Source organism: Helianthus annuus, chromosome 16, assembly GCF_002127325.2.
Source record: "Helianthus annuus cultivar XRQ/B chromosome 16, HanXRQr2.0-SUNRISE, whole genome shotgun sequence".
NCBI classification, from domain to species: domain Eukaryota; kingdom Viridiplantae; phylum Streptophyta; class Magnoliopsida; order Asterales; family Asteraceae; genus Helianthus; species Helianthus annuus.
Window position 1 is genome coordinate 6,138,978 of NC_035448.2, and position 17,142 is coordinate 6,156,119.

A 17,142-nucleotide genomic window follows, 5' to 3' on the forward strand; every position below is an offset into this window, starting at 1 on the left:
ATGTTCAGGTATGAAGCACAAGGGCCCCAACTTAGAACAATTTAGATCAAGGTGCAAATGAAATGAAGTGGAGAATGGGTATATATAGGATTTAGAGGACCGTTAGGATCGTTCCTCGATAAACGAGATCAAATCTGGACCGTACACCTCTTACCCATTGTTTTGGTATACTATGGGCTGCCCAAGGATTGAAAAATACCATCAAGAAGAGCTAGATCAAGCTGGAACAGGCTGTTAACAGCTGTAACTGAATTTTTGCTGATCTGCAGGGCTGAGGCGCCCCGCGTAAGACCTCAGGGAGGCTTACGTGCCCCGCCTGGGCTGCATATTTCAGCAACAACTTTTAAAAATGACAGAAATGGTCCCTGTGAGCTCATAAGGTCATTTTAGGCGCGTTTAAGGCCCGTTAACCTCATTTTAAGGCTCCACTATGATGTTTAAACATAGGGGACATGAAACATGTTCAAAAACATGTCGGATGTCGGTTCGTTTGGCCGTACGGTCACGTTGTGCGTCTAATTACGACGAAACATGAACGGACGCTAAAACGATACTAAGGCACCAAACACCTCTAAGCCTATATCTAAGCTATATAAAGGATAAATAGGGTATGTTTAACTCATGGCCATATTCCGGAAGGTTCGTTACCATACGAATTGACATACTTTTGCAGTTTGACGCAATTAGTCCTTTAATTGCGCAAAGTAGCGCGAAATGTTGTTTAATGATATCCAAGCCTTCCATGGCCCATAATTGGCATTATAAAGCATATAATTAAATATTACTACACTCCTGTTCGCTTAAATGGTCACCGAGAGGCGTAGATTCAAAAGTTGACGCTTTAGGTCCCACTATTGCGCAGACTTGCGCATCTCATCATTTAATAGCATTGAAGCCTCATCTAATCCAGATTCGGCATTCTTGAGAGTATTATTAAACATCACGATGCTTCGGGTTTGCTAAAAGGTCTTTCATAGGTATAATTAAACATATTGACACTTTTAGTCCCTCTAACTTTCAAAGTTGCGCGTAACTTTACTTATAGGCATAAAAACCTTAGTCGGCCAATAATTGGCATTTATGAGAGTATAATCGAATATCATGAAGCTCCCGGTTTGTTAAAAGGTCACTCAGAGGTAAGAATTAACATTTTGACGCTTTTAACCCTTCATTGCGCAAACTTTCAATTAATTCCGCAAACGACTACACTCGATCGCCAACGGCCAATAATTCACAAATTATTCACGCATATGATTCCTTGATATGCTATTCAACTTCTACAAGCTTCAGTATCATTCCATGATATGATTTCTTATTTTTTAATTGATAATGGATGATTTCCGTTGATAAAAGCTTTTGTTTTTTTTTTTAATTTTATTTTTAAATCTGTATAAATTGAAAGATGATACTTTCAGTATCATTCCATTACTTTTACTTTTAATTTTTTTAGCATTGTATATTTTATAGTAAATCTGTAGTTTTAGAGTATTAACATGCAATAATTTTTTTGTTAAACGTGTCATGTTTTTATCAACCCACATCAGGTCTTTTCGTATACGGGTTCATGCGTGTGGCACGTTTATTGATTTGTGTCATGTTCGGGGGGTTCAACCTGTGAATAGGACCCATTCAACACCCCGAACTTAAACGCACACTAATAATCGTTACATTCCCGACAGGAACTTCTGCAATCAAAATTGTATTTGAGAAAACAACAGTGAAGACAATAGGAAATTTATCACAACTGCCACCATTGGAGATACCTCAACTACTCAAACAATTTAGGCCATCAACTAACCGAGGGTGCGGTGATTTTGATGTTACTTACCTCGATTCTGATCTTTGGATCACACGAGGAGATAGAGGTGAGCTTAGAGTGTTTGTGATCTCATATAAATGTAATTTGAATTTTGAAATCACATTTCTTCATGTGTACAATTATACAATATGATCTACAGGTTCATAAATAAGAATTCAATATAAATTTGTTACAGATTCATTTCTCTAAAAGTTTATTATCCATTTTGTTACAAGCTCAATCAACGCGTTTGTTCTTCGTGTTTCAACTGTTTAATCATGTGGTTTTTGGCACACCCCGTCATGTGCTTTCATTGACTGAAGATTCACCGTTGTTGCTCTTCTTTCTGGACCTGTGGTTAGATGACTCATGCCCGTGAGACGACCGCCTACTTTGTCTTGCCTTGTGTGGGTCACCTAGTGAAGAGTAACAAGTAGAAGAATTGGGGTAAATATGTAATTGATTTTACATATTAGAATGGGGAAATATGTAAATATTCATTTAATAAGTCATTAAGGGTAAAATAGTCATAAATAAGAGCTATTTAAATGAAAAGGGGAAATATGTAATATATATGAGTTAGGGAGGGGAAATATGTAATTGATTTTTTGGTTTGGGGAAATTCGTAATAAGAAGGCATATGATTGTGAAGTAATGGTTAGGCAAGTTTGTTTACGGTTCCTAGAGCCGCAATAGACCTGACCATTCTTGATAGCCCTTTAATGGTGAATGAACCTGGTTCAAGAAAAGCGGACTTTGAAAAGGCCTATGACTCCCTTTGTTGGGATTGTTTTATCGATACAATGAAACATATGAATTTCCCCGACAAATTGTGTTCTTGGATATTAGATTGTCTGATTTCGGCTAAAACGTTGTTATTAATTAATGGAGTGCCCATAAAAGAATCGTAACATTATTGAAAAACAAGCTGGAGTTATCGTAGCGTTCGTCACATGGGCGCTAGAGTAATTTTTTTCCTTTTCACTTTAGCCCTTAACTTTCAGTATTTACACTTATACCCTCTTAACTTTTTAAAAACTTTACGAAACATCATTTTAACCCTCTCGAGTTTTAAATGCTTATTTTTATATATATGTACGCGTCAACATAAATTTAAGTTGGTGTACGTTTTGACGTTCGGGTCAAATATAATACGTTTTCGTTCATATTTTTATGTACGTTTTCAGTTGGTCTGCGTTTTGACGTAAATGCTGTTCGGAAACGAGTCGGGTCAAATATAATACTTTTTTGTTAGACGATATAAATTCGAGTTACTTTACGTTTCGACGACGCCGAAACACGGTACCATCCTTTAACTTAAACAACCACTATTTTCTTACGTCTCGAAGTAATTTTTTAAGGAAATAAGTCGGTTCAAATACAAAAGGTTTTCGTGCTTATTTTTATGTACGTTTTCGTGCTTATAATTTCGCGTTATTTTACGTTTCCTCATACCTATTCTTAAATATTTCCAAACTATAAATTTCCAACAAAGTTGTGCTATATGTTGTTGTAACATAGGCCTTGGGAGTTTTTCAAAAAAAAATTGTATTTTTTCACTTTTACCCATAAGAATTTAATCTCTTGCATTTTACCCCTTTGACTTTTCTACTTTTACAAAAAAGCTTTTCATCTTTTACCATTCAACCCCCAACACTTTTTTGTTTTCAACTTTGGTCCCCCCATACTTTTCATCTTTCATAAGTTTTTCGTTTTAAGTTTCGTTATAAATTTTTCAAGTCAACACGTCACATGTGTCTAGGATTCAACGTTTTTTTTTGTCTGTTTTTCCCATTTGACAGGCAGTCGCAAGACGTCTATTTTTCTTCATTTGACAATTTCGTCGCAACACACATGTCCTGGATCGACTTAGTTATTTTTTTCTACGTTTTACATTTATGTCTAATTTTTTTAAATTAACACGCTGCAACGGGCGTACGTGATTCAACGATTTTACGGTTGTTTTTCGTTCGGTATTATTTTTTACTTTTTTATTTATTTTATTTTTACAAGCACCTCTGATGTTGGTGGTTGTTGGCAGTGTTGTGGCATTAGTGCTACTTGGCACGATTTTACGAACATATTTAACCTATGAAGTTTTTTACTAATAATTTGTTTCGAGTTTACAACTATATCTCTTTTACTTAAGAAAAACTAATTTTTATGTGCATATTTTTATGTGGGTGTCGATATAAATTCGATTTGCTCTACGTTTCGACGTAAACTTTTTATGGCAACAATTAAGCAGTATGAGGTCTGAACTATTAAGAGACAGTATACTGATTAACCGTTCAGAGACAAATGTCTGAACAATTCAGATTAGAGGTCATAACCATTGAGACTCGGTATAATAATTAATCATTCAGATACAAATGTCTGAACCATTCAGATGCAAAATGTCTGAAACATTCAGACATTTACTCACGACATTAAGTGTTGAACTAGTAAGAGGTCTGAACCATTCAGACCCTCATTAAGAGGTAAACAAACATCCCCTTAATTAAGGCTAGTGGGTATGGTGATGGTCCATCCTTGGAGGATGATCCGCCACGTAGGCGCCACATCATAGTCCTCCCAAGGATGGTCCATCCTCTAAAACTAGAGGGCATGGGAGGATGGTCCTAGATGGGCCTATCCCACAAAAATAGGTACAAGTATTAAAGCATAATGTACAAATCTAATTCACAAAGTTGTTAAAATATACATTTAAAACTCAATTTCATTATTTTACATCTTGTTTACTTTTATGTTTTAGGGGCTGTTTGGCTAAGCTTATTTTAGTGATTTATTTACTTATTGACTTTTTGAAAAGTTAAAAGATGTTTGGGTTAGCTTATTATGTGAGAGGAATAAGTAAATAAGTCACTCCATTCTGACTTATTTACTTTTCCAAAAAGTCAATAAGTTATAAGTCACTCCAAAATAAGCTTAGCCAAACAGCCCCTTAGATGACTATTATTTGTTTAATTTTCTTTGTTCAGGTCATCGATTGGGCTTGAAGCTGTGAGGAGATGGGCTTTGCTAATGGGCTAGGTTGAAGGCCTGGTTATATCCAGGTTTCATACGGGTTTGGAGTACTACTCTCTCCTAGGGTTTGTTCTTAGTTAGTTAGATCTGTTAGATCTCTTGTTGAGATCTTGATTACCAGTGTTTGATCTATCTTTGAGAGTAGCAGATCCATGTTATTTGACACAAACAAACAACCAAACAAAGAAAGACAGAAAGGGGGCCCCACTTGATTTGCTCCGTCCTGGACGTCGAGAAAACGACGGAGACGACGCCGACGTTGGGGGGCGGCATGCAGGTAGGATCGGCGACGGATGGGGACGGTCCAAGGCCGATCCCCATACCGTATAGCCTAACTAGCCCATGCCGGCTGATTTTGTAAGCCCCAGCCGCAACGCGGCGGGTTCTTACATCTAGTTAAAAAAAAAACAATTGAGGGAGCATAAAGCAATTAAGTTAAAGTACAGGGGTTGAACTGAAACTTTGATACTTCCACTTAAAAGGGATCGGAGAGAAGGCTTCTTGTGCTCCGGTATCTCTCCACAGCTCCGGCGGAGATCTCCGATCAGATTCCGGTGTACGTATCTCTGTCTCTGTTTCTATAATCATACACATACTGTACATCAATATACACCGTGTATAATGATCTGATCCTTGTTTTTTCTCGTTAATTACTTTGGTATTGGTTAGGGTTTTTAATTTTTCCTAAATTTGTAGGTATTGATGAAATTAAGATGTAATAATCTCTGAATTTTAGACTGTAACTCTAGATTATTGAGTGGCCTGGTGTTTTAAGATCACATTTGAGTAAATGGAATTGAATCATGAACAGTGTTGTAGGAATCGCTAATGGCTAGTCGGGCGGCGGGGTGGGGACTAGTGATTAATCGGGGATTAATCGGAATTTATGGGGATTAATTTGATTAATCGGCACCTAGTCGGGATTTTTACAACCATGATCATGAATCATGATACAGTCAAAAAAAATATTTATTTATTTTTTATTTTTTTATATCAATTTTTTTAGATCATATATATCATATCTAGTAAATATCAAGGTTGGAGAACTCGCTAGTCGCTAGCGGGTCGGTGAGGTAGGGACTAGCGACTACTCGGGATTACTCGGGATTAACCGGATCAGACTTTTTATGTATAATTTTAAGTTTTTATACATATATACATATATTTTTATACGTAATCTTTTTAAGTGGACAAGTTTTGACCGGAATCTGGGAGGTTTTGGTCGGAATATGTGTTTTTTTCTGATTTTTTCCGATTTTTTTATGATTTTTTCCGTTTTTTTCTGATTTTTTCCGATTTTTTTTTTGTTTTTTCCCGATTTTTCCCGACCGACTAGTCGCGACTAGGGCCGATTAGGGCCGACTAGCGATTTTTTTACTGATTAGCTGAAAATTACTCAGTTGATGGGCGACTAGCGACTAGTCAGCGATTAATCGCCGACTAGTCGCGATTTTTGCAACCATGGTAAATATTTATAATTTATAAATTGCCAAAACAGCAAATTACAAACAAACGGCAGGTAAACGGGCAACAAGCTGCGCCGCAACCCCCTTTTGAATTGCATTGTAGATAACTAATCTACCATGTTCAATCCCCCTGGTTTTGTGATTGTAGTTTTTGTTTTGTTAAGGTTTGTTTTCTAAATGAAGTTTGCATTAGAGAAAACTGAAGAGTAAAATGCCAAAATGGTCCCTAAGTTTAGGTCACTTTTGCCACTTTAGACCAGAAAGAGAACTTTTTGTGTCTAGGTCCCTGACGTTTCATTTTTGTTGCCATTTCCATCCAATTGGCAAACCGGGTTAGAAATTTCTGCCCTTTTTGTCATTTTCTTCATTTAAATGATGAAGTTCTTGATGGAGTTTAGACATAAAATGACGATTATACCCTCCACTTAAATGAGGAAAACGACAAAAAGGGCAGAAATTTCTAACCCAGTTTGCCAATTGGAGGGAAATGGCAGCAAAAATGAAATCTTAGGGACCCAGATATAAAAAGTTTCATTTTTGGACTGAAGTGGCAAAAGTGACCTAAACTCAGGGACTATTTTGGCATTTTTACTCAAAATCGAATCTCGATAACTTCTTGGATATTATTTACAAATGTACTGTTAAGAATTAAGCTAAAGCTTGAAACTTATTATTATTGTTACCTATGCAGTTAATGCGGTAAAATATCGGATATCGGTCGAGGACCGATATTTGAGATATAGGTTATCTCAGTAAGATATCGGTGATTTTAATACAATGCAGAATTTATATATATAGCAATTTAATACTAATAATTCAGTGATATATCGGTGATATATTAATTATGTCGGTCAAATATCGGTGGTATATCGGTTATGTCGGTCAAATATCGGTGATATATCGGTGAATATCGCCGATAATATCGGTATCGATATTTTGACCGATATTTGAGACCGATATTTTACTAGGGGACCGATATAACCGATATATCACCGAGATTAACTGCATAGATTGTTATTCGCATGTAATTAGTGTGACACTAAGATTATTGGTACACTCGATTTAGACTAAATGATCGGATATATATAGGCGCTTGAAGTTAATGACCACTAAATTGGGGTGTTAACCATAAATTCTCGCCAATATTCTATGTATTTATATGTGTAACCGGGAACTTGATACTTGATTGTTCATCAAAATCGTTTATCCATTTACTGAATTTGCATACTCTGTTTTATTTGATCAAATCAAGAATCAATCTTCGATTTTTGCTTTTGTTTTTCGTTATTTACTCGAAAGATTGTGAGATAACTAACACATAGAGAGATTTGATTACCACTAACATGTATTTCATCGTCATCATATATATAGAAGCCCGTTTAATACCAAAACAATTTTAATTAGAGAACTACGAGAACTGCATCTTCTTTTACGTACAAGTGATCATTATCTTTTACGTACAAGTGTTTATGCGATTCTCTACTTAAAATTGGTTTTGTATTGAACGTGCCTCTATATATATATATAGAAAAAGTATATCGTACATTACGGCTTAACGTACTTTACGTACGACAACGTGCGTGATTTGTTCTATAACATGCGTGATTAATGTTTTCAATATGCGTGATTATTGTGTTTCAACATGCGTGATTTTGGATTTTTGAGTTATAACGTGCGTGATTTTAAAATGAATGTGCGTAATTACCTGTCGTACGTGATGTACGTTAAGCCATAATGTACGTTAACCTTCCTCTATATATATATATATGTAACACTTGTATATTTTCTTGTTGCAGAATTGCATATAATCTAGTCCGCTTTCAGTTATTCAGTGGACTAAAATGGCTAGCACAGCATGTTTTATGATCGTCAGCCGAAATGATATTCCTATATACGAGGCCGAAGTTGGGACGGCTCCTAAAGTATGATTTATTTTAATAATTTATTTATGGCTTTTACCAATCAGTTACCATATGTCAGATAATGTAAACCTGTTTTTCTTTCATAAATCTTAACCTATTTAACCATGTTTGAAGTTTTGAACTTGGAAATTCACATTTTTAGCTATTATGAAGAGTAAACTGCCATTTTGGTCCCTGTGGTTTGGTCACTTTTGCCACTTTAGTCCAAAACTCAAACTTTTTGCATCTGGGTCCTTGTGGTTTCAGTTTTATTGCCATTTTGGTCCAAAAATGAAATCAGGTTATATTTGTCTTATAAAATCCTGCTATTTTGTCATTTTCCACAGGGGCAAAATGATCATTTCTTTTTTATAAATAAATATCATATTTTATAAGACAAATATGACCTGATTTGTCCCGAAGAAAAATGACAAATTGCAGGATTTTATAAGACAAATATGACCTGATTTCATTTTTGGACCAAAATGGCAATAAAACTGAAACCACAGGGATCCAGATGCAAAAGGTTTGAGTTTTGGACTAAAGTGGCAAAAGTGACCAAACCTTAGGGACCAAAATGGCATTTTACTCTATTATGAATGATATATAGATTTCCTCGAACGCTCGTATTATTTAAAAAACTCTACTTTACAATGTCAATCTAGAAAGAAGAAGCTGCACATCAGCATCAGTTTATCCTTCATGCTGCTTTGGATGTTGTTCAAGATCTTGCATGGACGACTAGTGCTATGTAAGACTCATAATCACTCTTTCTAACAATGATAATAAAAAAAAATAAAAAATTCTTTTAGCTTAGAGTAAATTGCAATTTACTTCCTTTAGGTTTGAGCTTAGTTGCAGGCGTTGTCCTTTAACTAACGCAATTACACTGGATGTTCTTTATGTTATTGTTTCTTATTAGGCGGTGTCCTTTTGCCCTAACTCAATTATTTTTTTCTGTTAAGAGTAAATTACAAAAATCGTCCTTTATGTATGTCACTTATTGCAAACTGTGTCCTTTGTCTTTAATAATTACAGAGAACGTACTCGATGTTTGCAAACCCTTGCAAGTTATGTCCTTTAGCCATAACTCAGTTAATTTTTGTGGTTAAATCTGACCAAATGGACCCCACATGAGGGTATTTCTGTGGTTAAATCTGACCAAATGGACCCCACATGAGAGTAAAATGACCAAAATACCCTCATGTGGAGTCCATTTGGTCAGATTTAACCACAAAAAATTAACTGAGTTAGGGCTAAAGGACATAACTTGCAAGGGTTTGCAAACATCGAGTACGTTTTCTGTAATTATTGAAGACAAATGACACAGTTTGCAATAAGTGACATACATAAAGGACGATTTTTGTAATACACTCTTCTGTTAATTCTTAACACGTGCCACTCACATGAGAGCACAATGGTCATTTTCACTTAATATCTTGAGTGAATTGCATATTACGTCCTTTAAGTTTCAACCAAATTTCAGGCGTTGTCCTTTAACTCACCTTTAATTTCGTTAGTTAAAGGACAACGCCTGAAATTTGATTAAAACTTAAAGGACATAAACTGCAATTTACTCTAGATACTAGGTGAAAATGACCATTATGCCCTCATGTGAGTGGCACGTGTTAAGAGCTAACAGAAAAAGTTAACTGGATCAAGGCAAAAGGACACCGCATGATGAGAAATAGTAACATAAAGGACATCCAGTGTACTTTTGTTAGTTAAATAACAACGCCTGCATTTTGGCTCAAACGTAAAGGACGTAAATTGCAATTAAGTCTTTAGCTTATCTTTCTTGCTCATGTCATATTATTTCAACTTTATCTTTTTCCAGGTTTTTGAAATCAATTGACAGGTTCAATGATTTGGTGGTGTCGGTTTACGTGACAGCTGGTCATATCCTTCTTGTTTTTTTTATTGTTTCGTTTCTTGTTTGTGCAATGGTTATGCTTATAATGTTATCTTTCTGTATAAGTATTTTTCTTGACTCGAGTCGAGCATTACATACACGATTGATGCTGCTTCATGACTCGCGTAATGATGATGGAATTAAGAGCTTTTTTCAGGAGGTCCATGAGCTTTATATAAAGGCAAGTTCACCTCATCGTTGTGTCATTGTATGCTAGAAAAAATGTTCTTTTCCAACGTGTCATATGCTTTCTATTTTTTTACCATTGTATGCAAGTAATTTTCTATGAAATAGTGACGTGTAAATGATGACATGGCATGGCTTGTCGTCTATGTAGTTAATATCGCCGATATATCATTGATATATCGGTTATCGGTCCCCTGGTGAGATGTTGGTGTAAAATATCGGTCAGAATATCAATACCATGGTTACAAAAGTCGCTAGGCGCTCCCTAGTTGGTCGACCGGGGAGTTGAGAGTACTCGGTCTACTCGGAGAGTACTCGGGGAGTACTCGGACATGTTAAATTATAAAGAAATTACTTTTTGGAGATTAAATATATGTCAAATAACACAAATTTACTAATATTTATAACAAAATACATGAAAATGATATTCATTCTTTAATATGATAACCATAGAAATTATGTTATATTATTATTTAAGTCAAACTAGGCCCGAGTTAACCTACTAGATCCAATTCTGGCCAAGGTTGACCGCGTTTGGCCGACTCCGAGTAATTAGGCGGAGTCAAAGAAAGTCGCCTCGGCAGCCTGCCTTGTAGCGACTACTCGGAGAGTACTCGGCCTTGGAAACCTTGTTTTACAACCATGATCAATACCAATATTATTGGCGATATTGACCGATATATCACCGATTTTCCTGATATGAGTACCTTTCTTCTTAGTTCTACCATTCGTCTTTCTTCTTATTGTTGCTATTAGTGTTTTATGTCTTAATTGTTAGTGTTTTAAGTCTTAATGCGGTCCTACTTGCTACAATTGTTAGTGTTTTGCAAGTTGCATAAGGTTAATTTGTTAATGGTAGAAAAGCATACTGAATTGTTAGTGTTAAATTGTTATATATATATATAAATTCAGCACGATATTAAAATTACCGATATCTCAAAAATTGGTCCTTGACCCATATCCGATTTTTTACCGCATTAACCGCTTAGCAGTTGTCGTGCCGCATTTTGCTCGCTATAGAATATTACCTATATACAATAATAAAAACTTCTTTTTCTTGCATACAAAGGCAAAACATGGAAATAAGTTACATATTCGTTTAATAAACTCTTGAAATTACGATTCGGTTGGTACGTGTAGAGACTTTAAAACGTTAATTATGTTCTTTAACATTGTTGCTTTTAACTTTTTGCAGATTCTTCTGAATCCTCTGTACCTACCAGGATCTCGTGTTACATCGTCACATTTTGATACGAAGGTCCGAGCTCTTGCAAGAAGATACCTATAAGATTTCTTTGCTTTGTTGAAGCTTTTTCTTGTTAGCAGTTATTGATATCCATGGGGTTGTGTAGTAGTGTATGATGTTTTTGTAATCTGACATATTATACAATGTTTTGAGTTCAAATATGTTTTAAAGTTTGCATGCACTAGCATAAACATGTTTAGGGGCAATTTGTGACACAACATTAAAAGAAGGTTTTGGGTTGTCAAATCTGATCCGCTTAATAAACATGTCGTGTTCGGCTTGACTTGTTTCACCCGTTTAATTAAACATCTCAACCGCCAACTTGTTTGACACAGATTAGTTAAACGAGTCGTGTTCGGGTTACACAATTTTTAGTCTATCCGATTTGTAACAAATAAGCATGTTTAGTGTACGCATTGATATATAGCATGATTACAATATACAACAATACAAAATGGATCTTGCTCGTCGCTGCTTTTTTACTATAACCTCTTGAAGGTCACCTGTCTAAAGTCCAACAACTTCGGGCAATATCATTTTCAACTCTAATCCATTTTGAGTTTGAGTTCGAGTTCAATCTTTATTTTCAATTTCAGTTGTAGCTTTTAAACCTATTGAAAATGTGAGATTCGGGTGAAGAAATAGTCCTTTGATCGGGCAATTTTCGATCCGTTTTCCACTTACTCGATTACAACCTTCTATCGAATTCCATACCCATTTATCCTCGGAATCTTCATCGCTTCTCCACACCATCATGCCCGAACCGATTTCCTTGTATAAACACACACACCCTTCAATACCCACACACTTGCTACTCATAAACCTATTTCCTAATTCACATGCTATTTTTTCAATCATAACCCACTCGCCATCGTCTCCTCGCTCCCAAACCACCACATACCCACCATGAACCCCGCCAATAACCGCTAGTTTTCCAACTCGTGTGATTAAGGTGGCAAACTCGAGTGTGTCGCCCATTGGCACACTGAGTTCGGCCCATTTGTTTGACCCAATCTCAAAGCCCATTATGCTGTATGCACGGGCTGAGGTCATCCAATATAGGACCCCATTCGAGTATACACTCTCGTTTGGGGTCCATACAGTAAGCCTCACGGCAAACTCAACTGGCATGGACCCTATAACGGTCCACTTATTACTTTTAGAATCAAAGGTTTCTAAAGTGGGTTCGTATGAGGCGGCACCACTACTAGCCGCCTCAGACATCCCACCCGCAACGTACAATTGGAACCGGTCGGGACCACCCTCTATGACTCCCACCGCCGGATTAGTCCTCGGTTTTCGCAACAGTGGAAGAGGGTGGAACCAACCGGTGAACGGATTACAAACCGTCAACCGAATTGGCACTCCACCAACGGATTTAAACAATATCAACCCGTGTCCTGCAATCGTGGACACAGGTCGGGTGAGGCTAGGAACATGATCCAAATTGAGCAAGTGCCAAGTGTTCTCAATTGAGTTGTGAACAAAACACAAGTTGTTGTTGCGCGTGGGTAAGGCAATGAACCATGGCGGGTATTGATGGCCGCATATTTTATATCCTGCGGCCGACGTCCTCCCGCAGTCGTGCCAATGGCGGCACGCCGCCATGGCACGTGCTAAGGAGGGTGGAGGTAGGTAGGAGAAGATGTTGGCTAGCAAATCAGATGGAAGATTGTTCCACATCATTGAATGAGGGATAAAAGGGTGTAACAAGATGGAAATGTTTCCATATTTAAACACACAAAGCAATAATTGAATGGTGTGATTATTAATTATCATTGCATAGGGATGTGTGCCAGCTGGTTCTGTGTGTGATCGAATCTGGGTCACGTGGTCCTATGTACTTATTCTAAGATAATTTGTTGCGTTCGTAGGTATATATTGGACATTGGAGTTTGGTTCTTTAGGAGGCTGAAAGGCCACATAAGCTTCCAAATCTCGGTTCTGCAATTTTGTCATTATTGATATTGAGGGCGTCCGGTGTGGTGCGGTAAGGGTGAGCGGCAAGGGGGTTTGCCGCGCGGGAACACCGCCGCCGACTCCCCTTTGCCGCTCGGTTTCAATCTTGATCGGTGAAGGGATGCCGCTGCGGTGAAGGGAGGAAGGAGAGAGAGAGAGGGGGGTGGGGTCTATACCATCTCTCAACCAATCACACCTTTTTTTTTTTTTTTTAAAGTTACCACTTCATCAAGTATCTAACAATTGCCAACACTTTTCAGCATAGTTTAAACACTTTTCACTTATTGACGTGACACACTCTGATTGGTTGATTTTTTAGTTTGTCACTAGCAAGTGTCTAACCGCTTCTTAGGCCAGGCGGGGTGGTCCGTGATGGCCACCCCATCACCCGTTATACCACCACGAACATCGCCACCCCTATAAGTATCACGCGTTAATTTTACAACTCGTTGAATTGTTAACGCGTTGAAAAAGAATCTTTTGTACAGATGTTTTGTCCTTTTAGGTAATTTATGTTCTGCAAATGTTGACAAATGTTGCATGTTTGACACCTGTACGCTCTGTACCCATTGCATATTTACACCTGTTGACCAACTTCAAAAGAGCAAACACTTTCCAGGAATCAATGTATTAAATTAGTTGAAGTTGGCTTTTTTTATCACTAGTGATCATCCCCACTACATTTCTATCACTAGTGATAGAATATTGGGTGATGACATGGCATGAGTTGATTGGATATTGAGAGTGATAGAATTCTATTACTAGTGAAAAATTGTCATCACCCAAAAGTGTTCTTTTGGCACGACTTTGTTGAAAAATTGTGTTGACCCGCTAAGTCAACGGTCAAACTTGCTAAATCTGCCATTAGAGGTTATAGAACAAAATAGAGATATTAGTGCATTAGTATTTCATATACTAGAAATCTTAATACCATTCATGATTCTTTCTCAGTAGAACTAAATCGTATGAGACACAAGCGGCATGTCATTGATCCAGTCAGCATAAACTCGGCTAATCTTCTCATTACTTTTCCACTTAACTTTTAAGCGTTTCCCGTTCCCCTCCATGTTCTTATCAGCCATTTTGAACAGCCCAGCCTCTACATAATCATTGAGTCCTTGATTCTGCAGTTCTATGAATACCAAAAGAAATAATAAGTCAACTAAACATCTAAATTGGTTCCACTTTCATGGCATAATTCAGGCATTACAACATCTATGAACATAGATGGACATCTGTATACATCAATCAAGAACATAATAAAACTATGGTCTAGGTAGAAACATTAGACTATAAGCATCAACATGAAGATACAGTTATGTGTTTTATATTTAGATGGAGATAATTTACAATATAGCTGGTGTAAACCAGTCGAGCCAAGCAGAGCCCGAGCTCAACTAGGCTCGAGCTAGGCTCGGTTCGGTTCAAGCTCTTTTTATGAAGCTTAAGCTCGTGAGTAGTTTTGGAAAGTTGGAAACTTAGCTTGGCTTGTTTATTGTTAATTTATTTATTTATTTATACACATTTATAATTAATTTTCTTATGTAATAGCACAATATATAAAGCTTAAGCCTTTAATACACTTAAGTGTGAGGTCTTAGGTTCAAGTCTCACAAGGAGTAAGAAATTCGTCTTTCAAAAAAATATATTATTAAGTTATTTCTATCGTCATTTTACACACAGTGAAAACTATTTTATAAATATTTATTAAGTGTAATAAAAAGCTTCACAAATAAATAGGCTCGTGAGCCAGCTTGAGCTCGACAAGTGAAGCTCGGGCTTAGCTCAGACTCGTTTATCAAACAAGCTTAATTTTACGCTCGGGGTCCTATAAGTTGGGCTCGATTCCAGCTTTTAGCGAACCGATCTTGAGTAGCTCACAAGCTTACTTGTTTACGGTTACACCCCTATCATAGCCAAATAAATAGGCTCGTGAGCCAACTTGAGCTCGACAAGGGAAGTTCAGGCTTAGCTCAGACTCGTTTATCAAAAAAGCTTAATTTTACGCTCGGGATCCTATAAGTTCGGCTCGATTCCAGCTTTTAGCGAGCCGATCTTGAGGAGCTCACAAGCTTACTCGTTTACGATTTCACCCCTATCATAGCCAACAATGATCCAAACAAGGCCAATCACAAAGCTCCCACTATTCCCACACCCCTAAAATCTTATTTTCACATCCCTACAGCTAAACGACCCGTATAGAATTATATGGCCCGCATAAGAGAATTTTGCACAAAATAATATCAGAGAATGTTTTTTTTGTCTCCATGTATACGACCCGTATACGATGTTATACAACCCAAACTTCATATAATGTTATACGGCGCGTATAGAATGTTATATGACCTAATATTTTCTCCATCTATACGAGCCGTAAAGGGTAAAACATTATACGAGCAGTATAGCATTATACGACGCAGTATTTGTGATGTCAAATTATTCTATACGAGCGGTATAACGCTATACGACACTCTGAAAATAAAACTTTGGGGTGTGGCTTTGTTAACTCCATAACACAATCACACTTGTAGATTATTATCAATTAAATTTAGAGCAATCTTCTCTCTAACCACCTCTTATTTACAATTACACCCTCCCCCCCCCCCCCCCCCCCCCAAAAAAAAAAAATAAATAAAAAAAAAAAAATAATAATAATAATAATAATAATAATAATAATAATAATAATAATAATAATAATAATAATTAAAAAACACACACACACACACCCAAACAACACACCTGATTCCCCATGAGCAAAGCAACAATTCCGGCCATACTTACACCTACCATTCTCCATCCACCTCTTACACAGCTTCGTCCTCCACAGCAACACATTCGTTCCTTCATCTCTCACATGAATAAAATGACATTTATCCCCATACTGACATTTCTCACCGTTCATAAACCTCCAGCACAATCTAGGGTTTGAATTTGATACCACCTTTTTATCCTCATCAACCGCAATCACTTGTTGCGGTTTCTGGAAGCCTTTGAGCTCTTGAATGTCATGAGCGAAGCAACAACGGTCGCCGTAACCGCATGAGCCTCGTTGAAACTGTGAGCATAGTTCGGTTTTGTGGTTTGGTGATGGTTGGGAGAACCGGGGGCGTTTGGGGAACATTGTTGTGGGTTTTGGTGAATGGTTGTTACTTTCTAGGGTTTATTATCAGTCGTCGGACATTGTTGTGGATGGATGGTGACGAAGGGGGTTTCTACATTTTATGAATTTGGTTTTGATGCAGTGAGCGTATGATATTGTTGGTATGTTGTTGTATGTGTACGTTAGACGTGTGTTGTTGCGTGTGCGATTTTAATATTTTATGGATCATGCTAATCACAGACAGCCAAAATAATTTTTACACCCCTAAACGCTCCGCTTTGGCCATAGCGCGGCGCTTAGGGCGACAAAAGGTGATACGAGGTTTCGAATGACTGACTGAGTGACAGACTGACAGATATAAAGGTGATGAGGTTTCAGTCGCCCCGTGAACCCTAAGCGCCGCGCTTTGGCCATAGCGCGGCGCTTCGATCCCAAATTCTGGCTTTAAATCACTGGCCAGACAACAGATTCATCACTCGAATTGTTTTCTGTCGATCTTCTTTGCTCTATTAGTTAAATTTTTTGAAAAAACGATGTCGTGGTTCAG

General features: G+C 37.2%; 3 protein-coding genes across 3 annotated transcripts; 1 reads left to right on the forward strand and 2 right to left on the reverse strand.

Moving 5' to 3' along the window:
* Positions 1 to 5,305: 5,305 nt before the first annotated feature.
* On the forward strand, positions 5,306 to 11,817 carry LOC110916511 (trafficking protein particle complex subunit 2). Its single transcript, XM_035986003.1, has 6 exons — positions 5,306 to 5,379; positions 8,088 to 8,213; positions 8,858 to 8,943; positions 10,030 to 10,091; positions 10,200 to 10,285; positions 11,486 to 11,817. The coding sequence occupies exons 2-6, from the start codon at positions 8,133 to 8,135 to the stop codon at positions 11,576 to 11,578; spliced, it is 408 nt and encodes a 135-aa protein (XP_035841896.1). The 5' UTR covers positions 5,306 to 5,379; positions 8,088 to 8,132; the 3' UTR covers positions 11,579 to 11,817.
* Positions 11,818 to 12,109: 292 nt separating this feature from the next.
* Positions 12,110 to 13,219, reverse strand: LOC110918897 (F-box/kelch-repeat protein At5g15710). The gene has a single exon (XM_022163176.1). The coding sequence runs from the start codon at positions 13,217 to 13,219 to the stop codon at positions 12,110 to 12,112; it is 1,110 nt and encodes a 369-aa protein (XP_022018868.1).
* A 1,082-nt stretch (positions 13,220 to 14,301) lies between these two features.
* LOC110915838 (mRNA decay factor CTH2) lies at positions 14,302 to 16,731 on the reverse strand. The gene is made up of 2 exons (XM_022160583.2): positions 16,235 to 16,731; positions 14,302 to 14,627 (listed from the first exon to the last, which is right to left on the reverse strand). Exons 1-2 carry the CDS (start codon positions 16,614 to 16,616, stop codon positions 14,452 to 14,454), a joined length of 558 nt encoding a protein of 185 aa, XP_022016275.1. The 5' UTR covers positions 16,617 to 16,731; the 3' UTR covers positions 14,302 to 14,451.
* Positions 16,732 to 17,142: the final 411 nt, after the last annotated feature.

Bases quoted from the DNA above. Each gene is read 5' to 3' on its own strand.
- LOC110916511 (XM_035986003.1), top strand. From the start codon at position 8,133: ATGGCTAGCACAGCATGTTTTATGATCGTCAGCCGAAATGATATTCCT. The intron at 10,092-10,199 runs ATATCCTTCTTG...GTCGAGCATTAC, and splicing joins GGTTTACGTGACAGCTGGTC to ATACACGATTGATGCTGCTT. The intron at 10,286-11,485 runs GCAAGTTCACCT...AACTTTTTGCAG, and splicing joins TCCATGAGCTTTATATAAAG to ATTCTTCTGAATCCTCTGTA.
- LOC110918897 (XM_022163176.1), bottom strand. From the start codon at position 13,219: ATGTGGAACAATCTTCCATCTGATTTGCTAGCCAACATCTTCTCCTAC.
- LOC110915838 (XM_022160583.2), bottom strand. From the start codon at position 16,616: ATGTTCCCCAAACGCCCCCGGTTCTCCCAACCATCACCAAACCACAAA. The intron at 14,628-16,234 runs GTGTGTTGTTTG...TGGTATTCATAG, and splicing joins CTTTGCTCATGGGGAATCAG to AACTGCAGAATCAAGGACTC.